Source organism: Leptodactylus fuscus, chromosome 4 (assembly GCF_031893055.1).
Source record: "Leptodactylus fuscus isolate aLepFus1 chromosome 4, aLepFus1.hap2, whole genome shotgun sequence".
NCBI classification, from domain to species: Eukaryota; Metazoa; Chordata; class Amphibia; order Anura; family Leptodactylidae; genus Leptodactylus; species Leptodactylus fuscus.
In genome coordinates this window covers 100,106,250-100,114,837 of record NC_134268.1, presented here as the reverse complement: position 1 = coordinate 100,114,837, position 8,588 = coordinate 100,106,250, and the positions used below count along the sequence as shown (strand labels likewise).

At 40.6% G+C, this 8,588-nt stretch overlaps 1 protein-coding gene across 1 annotated transcript; it reads left to right on the top strand.

The window, feature by feature from the left end:
- The first annotated feature begins 1,930 nt into the window (after positions 1-1,930).
- PRL (prolactin) lies at positions 1,931-8,173 on the top strand. Its single transcript, XM_075272187.1, has 5 exons — positions 1,931-1,961; positions 2,456-2,637; positions 6,470-6,577; positions 7,707-7,886; positions 7,982-8,173. The coding sequence occupies exons 1-5, from the start codon at positions 1,931-1,933 to the stop codon at positions 8,171-8,173; spliced, it is 693 nt and encodes a 230-aa protein (XP_075128288.1).
- Positions 8,174-8,588: the final 415 nt, after the last annotated feature.

Below are 8,588 nucleotides of genomic sequence, written 5' to 3'. Positions count from 1 at the left end.
CGGCGATCGGCGAAACATGGCGGCGCCCATGCCGCCGGCGCCGTTTACACACTGCGGTCACGTTTGACCGCAGTGTGTAAAGGGTTAACAGCAGCGATCGGCTCGGGCACCGACCGCTGCTGTTAGTGGCAGGTCCTGGCTGTATTATACAGCCGGCATCTGCCGTGTATGGAGCGAGCTCAGCGTGTGAGCTCGCTCCATACATCCCCATGCGACCCATGACGTACAGTTACGTCAAGGGTCGCTAAGGGGTTAAAGGGATTCTATTATTAAAAACCCTTTTTACAAAAAACACACAAAGGAATAGCTTTAAAAAAGGCTATTCTTCTCTTACCTTTTGTTAGGAACCTGATGCAACAAACAACTCTGTAAGGTCTAGGGCAACTAGAATCCCCAAGCGCTAAGGCAAAAACAGTCCTGGGTGTGCTACGCTCCCATAACCGGAACGGAACCAGGCCCCGGAGTACTTCACCAGAGCTCCTGATGGTGGAGTTGGACTTGTTAACAGTCCGAGGCCCAGATCCGCACCTGCCCAGAGAGAGGAACACACCCAGCGAACTCCAAGGAAGAGGACCCAGAAGTACCCAGACACTAACCTTGGAGTTAAGTGAAGAGTAGGATGGTTCAGGATGGCAGGAGTGTAGGAAGGTAAATCAAGTCGTTAACTGCAGGTCACTAGGTAGCAGAGGGAAGAGGCAGAAGCAAAGTCAGGAGAGCCAGGTCATACACATGAGGTCAGCGGAGTAGCCAAATCAGGATCCAAAAGGAAGGTCAGGAGAAAGCCAAAAGGTCATACACGGTCATAGAAGGTCTGTAAAGCAAGCCGGGTCATACACAGGCAGAAGATACAGGAACAGCAGGGACAGGAGATAGGCAGGGAGGTATAGTTAGGGAGCTGATGCCATGGTAACACGAATAACCAGTGGCAGAATGAGGCCTAAATAGGCTTAGGCCCGCCGCTGATCCCTTGACCCTGGTGCTGGACATTTATGTAAATGGATTTTCTCACAGCACTGGGGGCATTCCCCAGCACTCTAACAGCACTGGGTGGCATCCCCAGTACTGCTTGAAAACTCTCCAGTGACGGCTTTTTTTCTTCTCCACCTCCGCCTGCTTCTCGCATGATCCTCTTTTCTGGGTCCAAAAAGCGCCGACAGCGTATGACCATCGGCCATTTTCCTGAGAACCAAACAGGAGAGGCCACAGGAAAATGGCATGAGTGCACTGATTGTGCATATCCGTCGCCATTTTCCTTTACCCTCTCCCGTTGGCCCACAGGAAAATGGCTGTTGGACATGCGCAGTCGGTGCTTTTTGAACCCAGAGAAGAAGATAGGCCACAGTCGTGATTGTGCATTGAAGAAGCTAGAGCGTCGCTGGAGAGTTTTCAAGCAGTGCTGTTTGAGTGCTGGGGAACACCGCCAGTGCTGCAAGAAAACTCATTTACATAAAGAAGAAAGAAGGAATGGTGGCGCAGATCAGGATCATAAGGTAAGAGAAGAATAGCCTATCTTAATGCTATTCCTACATGTATTCACTATAAAAAGGGTTTCTAATGATAGAATCCCTTTAACTGAAATTTTGGCAACGTTTCATTCAACTCTATCACTGATCTAGGTACTTGTCCTTTGCTAGCTGTCGCGTACACATGTAAGTACAGGTATAAAATAATTATTTTTTCAGGACAAATGTCAAATTTGAACACATACCCCCCTTTCTAGTGCCCAGCACGTCTTCCTAGTTAAATAAATGTATTGTGTTATTTTTCATAAACCATTTGTGCATATGAATGAAGAGATAAGGGCAGTTGATGTTTGTCATTATGAGTGGTAAAGATGCATTAATTCATTGGTGGCTAAGAGTATAAATACTGCAAATGTTGGGAAAGAATACAAAACACCATTCCCATTGAGTGCAAGAGTTTTACGATCATGATTGATCTGAGGAGGACATCACTTAGAGGTAATTTTCTTTGTTTTTTATGCTTCTATTTTATAGAATTTAGGAGACTGTCTATGAAAACAGCCACACTACAATGCATAATTCCATACTTGACAGTTTTCATTTACTTTGAAAATTCTTAAAATAGGGCTATTCTGATCATAGGCTAAAATTCTATTTGATCTATATTCAACATATAAGCTTTTCAAACCCAAGCTTTAACATGCTTTTTCATTTCGTTTTAAGACATATTTATAAAATACATTTTATCAATAATGGCAGCTGTCACTGAGCTTTGTACATAAAACATATGTATGTAAATTTCTGGGACATTATTTAATAAATAAATATTTTAAGATGAATTCATGGAAATGATTCATGTAGGAAAAAAAACAGCATGTCAAGTTCACTGTAAGGAAAATTCATTTTCTTTGCTACTTCAAAGTTTTCCACTTCTTTTAGTCTCATCTTGTGTTCATTTATTTATGTAATTACATTCTGTTTTTGTTTTTAAGGTGTAATGCTAATTATATTAGCAGGGTCCAGCTTAATACTAGAAAGAAATGGGGTTATCTCACAACCAATATGTCCAAATGGGGGTCCAAACTGCCAGATCTCGACTGGAGCACTCTTTGATCGTGCTGTGAAACTTTCACATTATATTCATTCTCTTTCATCAGATATGTTCAATGAATTTGTAAGTAGTTACAGTAAAAGTATAAATTTTATATATTTGCATTTAGAATTCTGGAAACTAATTGCGATTGAATTAAAATTTTCTAAATCCTGTCCATTCAGACACCAAAACTAGTATTTATATCATTGTCAATTTTTTTGTTAGCACTAAAGGGCTGGGGCTGGACATAATAGGGACATTTTAGAAAAAGGGCACCTGTTTCTAAGATTTGGGCTGCCTTATTGTTTAGAGAGTGAGAGTTATTGTAGTCATCTCCATTTAACTCCTGGTCCATTCACATGGAGGAAAATGGTGCTGAATTTGGTGCTGAATTACAGTTCTGAAAAAAAGCGCCTCCCTTTGACTTGAATGGGTTCCTTTTTCTGCTATCAGAATTTCAGTTCTGCTAGCAGAAAAAGGAACCTATTGAAGTCAATGGGAGGCTTTTTTTCAGCGCTGAAATTCAGCTCCAAATTCAGTGCCATTTTCCTCCATGTGTATGGACCCTTAGGATTCCGCCAATTTGAACCATACCACTCAGTGATATTTTTTTAGAATTTCCTTTTAGAAAGTCATAGCTATATTTATTTTTATGTTAATGTAACAGTTGGAAGGATACATTAAATTTTTCAAATGGACCTTTGTGAGATTTCTGTAACCTATTGACTAATTTTTTTTAACCTTTTTTGAGAAAGATGTAAAAATGTAAAATTTCACACAAATTTTTTACATTATAACATTTGCATGGTTCACCATGCTATCTAACTAACATATTATTCTTATCATATGGTTTAGTACAATTATGGCAATACCAAATTTATCTATGCCTGCTTATTTACCACACTTCAAAAGTGGAGTGAGTGATGTATAAACGCTATATATATATATATATATATATACTAGAGGGAGGACCCGGCTTCGCACGGGTATATTACAATTTATGTTTGTGTACTGGCCCCATAAGAATTGTCCAATTTTGCACTGGTGTATTTTGTAATGTGGTTTGTGTGTATGTCCATAAGCGTCATGTGATTATGTGTATCTCATTTTGGATATCAGTGAAAAACCTGTGATCAGTTGTTATGGATACCTGGAGTAAAGCTGTATCTAATCCTTCCCCGTGTAGTACTGTGTTTAGATGCAAGTGTCTAATCTTTGTTGGTGTGGTACTTTGTGCAGATGCACATATCTAATCCTCCCCATGTGATATTGTGTGAAGAGGTGCGTATCTAATCCTCCAGTAAGTGAAACTGTGTGCAGACACGCATATCTAATGACTCTGGCGTGTGGTACTGTGTGCAGATGCGCATATCTAATCCTCCCCCATGTGGAACTGTGTGCTGAGACGCGTATCTAATTCTCTGGCATGTGGTACTGTATGCAGAGGCCTGTATCTAATCCTCCCCTGTGTGGTACTGTGTTCAGATGCACATATCTAATCCTCCCCTGTGTGGTATTGTGTGAAGAGGCGCGTATCTAATCCTACGGCGTGTGGAACTGTGTGTAGACACGCGTGTCCAATCTACCGGCATGTGGTACTGTGTGTAGACGCGCGTATCTAATCCTCCCTGTGTGGTACTGTGTGCAGACGCGCGTATCTAATCCTCCCCCGTGTGATACTGTGTGCTGAGACGCGTATCTAATTCTCTGGCTTGTGGTACTGTGTGCAGAGGCATGTATCTAATCCTCCAAAGTGTGATACTGTGTGCACACACATATCTAATCCTCCCCTGTGTGGTACTGTGTGAAGAGGCGCGTATCTAATCCTACTGCATGTGGTACTGTGTGCAGACGCGTGTATCTAATTCTATGGCATGTACAACTGTGTGCAGACGCGCGTATCTAATCCTCTGGAGTGTGGAACTGTGTGTAGACGTGTGTATCTAATCCTACGGCATGTGGTACTCTGTGCAGACGTGTGTATCTAATCCTATGGCGTGTACAACTGTGTGCAGACGCGCGTATCTAATCCTCTGGAGTGTGGAACTGTGTGTAGACGCGCGTATCTAATTCTACGGCATGTGGTACTGTGTGCAGACGTGTGTATCTAATCCTATGGCGTGTACAACTGTGTGAAGACATGTGTATCTAATCTTCCCCTGTGTGGTATTGTGTGAAGAGGCGCGTATCTAATCCTACGGTATGTGGAACTGTGTGTAGACGCGCGTGTCCAATCCCCCGGCATGTGGTACTGTGTGCAGACGTGCGTATATAATCCTATGGCATGTGGTACTGTGTGTAGACGCGCGTATCTAATCCTCCCCCATGTGGTACTGTGTACTGAGATGCGTATCTAATTCTCTGGCTTGTGGTACTGTGTGCAGAGGCATGTATCTAATCCTCCAAAGTGTGGTACTGAGTGCACACACACATATCTAATCCTCCCCTGTGTGGTATTGTGTGAAGAGGCGCGTATCTAATCCTTCGGCGTGTGGAACGGTGTGTAGACGCGCGTATCTAATCCTACTGCTTGTGGTACTGTATGAAGACGCGTGTATCTAATCCTATGGCATGTACAACTGTGTGAAGACACGTGTATCTAATCCTCCCCTGTGTGGTATTGTGTGAAGAGGTGCGTATCTAATCCTACTGTGTGTAGACGCATGTATCCAATCCCCCAGCATGTGGTACTGTGTGCAGACGCGCGTATATAATCCTATGGCATGTGGTACTGTGTGTAGACGCGCATATCTAATCCTCCCCCATGTGGTACTGTGTGCTGAGACGCGTATTTAATTCTCTGGCTTGTGGTACTGTGTGCAGAGGCATGTATCTCATCCTCCAAAGTGTGGTACTGTGTGCACACACACGTATCTAATCTTTCCCTGTGTGGTATTGTGTGAAGAGGCGTGTATCTAATCCTTCGGCGTGTGGAACTGTGTGTAGACGCACGTATCTAATCCTACTGCATGTGGTACTGTGTGAAGACGCGTGTATCTAATCCTATGGCGTGTACAACTGTGTGCAGACGCGCGTATCTAATCCTCTGGAGTGTGGAACTGTGTGTAGACGCCTGTATCTAATCCTTCGGTATGTGGAACCGTGTGCAGACACGTGTATCAAATCCTTCAGTGTGTGGAACTGTGTGCAGAAGTGCGTATTTAATTCTCTGGTTTGTGGGACTGTGTGCAGACCCGTGTATCTAATCCTGTGGCATGTGATACTGTGTGCTGATCTGTGTATTTAATCCTCTGGTGTGTGTATCTCAGTTTGGATATCAGTGTTGGGTTGTGTATGTGGAGTGACCGTGTGTATTGCAGTTGGAATATGAGTGAAAGTCTTGCAGGTTTGTATTGGCTAAGGGGGGGGGGGCACTGTGTTTGAAATGCTGTATCTCAGCAACGGTACGTCCGAGTGAGTTGGAGTCTCGTCTTAAACCTTCCCGGATATCTGAAGTATCTCTGTACCAAATTTGGTGAAGATCGGTCCAGTCGTTTGGTTCGCATTAGAGCACAGACAGACAGACAGACAGACAGAAATTCATTTTTATAATATAGGGAGATATATATATATATATATATATATATATATATATATATATATATTTATATATATATATATTTAGCAAAAATAAAAATGTTTAAGTCGCAAATCTGTCCTTTCTGACTTTTTAATGTCAGAATTCTGTCAGGGCTTGATAACTACCCCTCAAAAAATTCCAAAGTTTTCAGCTTTCCCATAGAACAGATGTTAAGTATGCATACTGTCTGTAAAGGACACCATCCGACAGCAAAGGCCCAAGAGGGGCAAATTAGATAATCTAAGCAGTTCATCATTATCATAGAATCATATTAATGTTATAGAATCAAAACTTTGCAATAATCTATGTTTTTAACACTTAATTTATTGATAGGATGAAAGATTTACCCCAGGTCGCAGATTTCTAGCAAAATCAAGATTGAGTTGCCATACTTCTTCACTAAACACTCCTGAAGATAAAGAGCAAGCACAGCAAATACAAGTAAGACATCTTTATATGCTAAGTTGTAATTTAGTGAAGTAATTCATATTTCTTTAAAGTGTACTTCCAATTATAAAGTAAATTTCGATAAAAGAATAGTGAAGGTGCATATTAGGAAACTTTGTAATAGATAGTTCCCAATATCCATCATATTAAAATATGTTGTCTGCTCAGAAACTGAGTGCCATCATAGCCCCTGGGTCTCTGCTTTCCTATACAGCAGAGACCCAGCAATAATGCCCACGTGGGCATTAAGGCACCTGGTGCTTCAGTTAAAGCTGAATGAGGCACCATTTTTCCTGGGGTTTGAATAATATCTGACATACAGCTAAGATCTGAGGTTTTAAGTTGTTCATGTATGCTTTTTCATTATTAAAGTGTTCATATTGTCAGTATTACATTGCCAGCTTACCTATTATTCTCTGCCTCAACAGACCCTAATAGACATCCATAATTTGCATACTTGGGTGTCATTTTGATCACATTTATGGGGGCAAACTAGGTTTATGCACATGTATTTCAAACATCAGGAATAAGTTAAAGGAGTTTATTTGTTAAAAACATTTAACATTGGACTCCCTCTGACAACAAGATCACAGGGTCTTATGTTCACAATTTGAATGGAATAGTAGTCACATATGTACATTTTCTCTCCTTTTAATCACTATTGGAATAATGGAGATGGGACCATCAGTACCCCAGACTTTTAGTGAAACTAGGGGACAAAGGATCCTTATTCCTGTGATCTCATAGGTCCCACATAGGTTCCAGAGGGTGCCTGTGATAGTTCTGCAAGTCTGTGTGGTGTTCTTAAAAATAAAAGATGTATGGCAACAAGAAGATAATATAAGTAAAGCTTGAAAATAAACCACATCTGACCAAGAGCGTAGTTAGTAATAAACTAGCTAAAAAGCTTATCATTACAAAGGTGATTACTGCCCCCTATATTTCCATCCCTGGTTTCTCAGTGCTCTACCCACAGCCACCTCCACACTTAAATGTCTCTACCTCCATCATCCACACCTATGATTATCCTTCACATTTAAAGGGAATGTGTCCTCACAAATGGTCCCTCTCTTAGATCAAGTTTTTATGTTAAACATATTTTTTTTGCAATTGTGTAATATAGCATGAAGATCTGCTGAATTTAGTACTGAAAGTTCTAAGATCCTGGAATGATCCCTTACTTCATATGGTTTCTGAAGTTCAAGATATACGAGAAGCACCAGACACCATTCTCTGGAAAGCTGTAGAGATAGAAGAACAAACCAAACGTCTACTTGAAGGAATGGAAAGAATTGTTGGAAGGGTAAACCTGATAGACCATAAACATGATATTTCATGTCAGTTAAATTAAGATACTTGATACAAGTAATAACTTATCAATCTATCTTCTGTTCCTAGATTCATCCTGGTGATTTAGAAAATGAAGTATACTCTCCATGGCCAGGTCCGCCAGCTGCAATGCCAGGAGATGAGAATTCACGGCTCTTTGCCTTTTACCACCTCCTTCATTGCCTGCGTAGGGATTCTCATAAAATTGATAATTATTTGAAGCTTTTAAAATGTCGTCTTATACATGACGGTAACTGTTAGGCTATAGCTTAGAACTATAATTTACTAGAAAAATGAAAAGCAATTTGATTCTATCTAAATGGCAAATTTAACAGGCAAATGTTACAGATGTTTCTATATTATTTCATTTCTCTTAGATTAATACTGTGAAAAGTCTTTACTTCTGTTTTTTCCATAGCTTACCTCAATAAAAGAATGGCAAACCCATGTTTTGATATTTTTATTAATTTTAACTAATGGGCAATTTTTTCTTACCTATTGTCTTGCTGTCACTGATGATACATTTGTTTTACATTGGTTTTATTTTGCATATTTATTGCTTTCCTGGGAAATAATCACTGCAACATATGCTGGAGTTATATAGTACAAAGTTATTATCACATAGAAACTCCATCAGACACATTAAATCATTTTTGCACCTCCTTAATCTATTTCT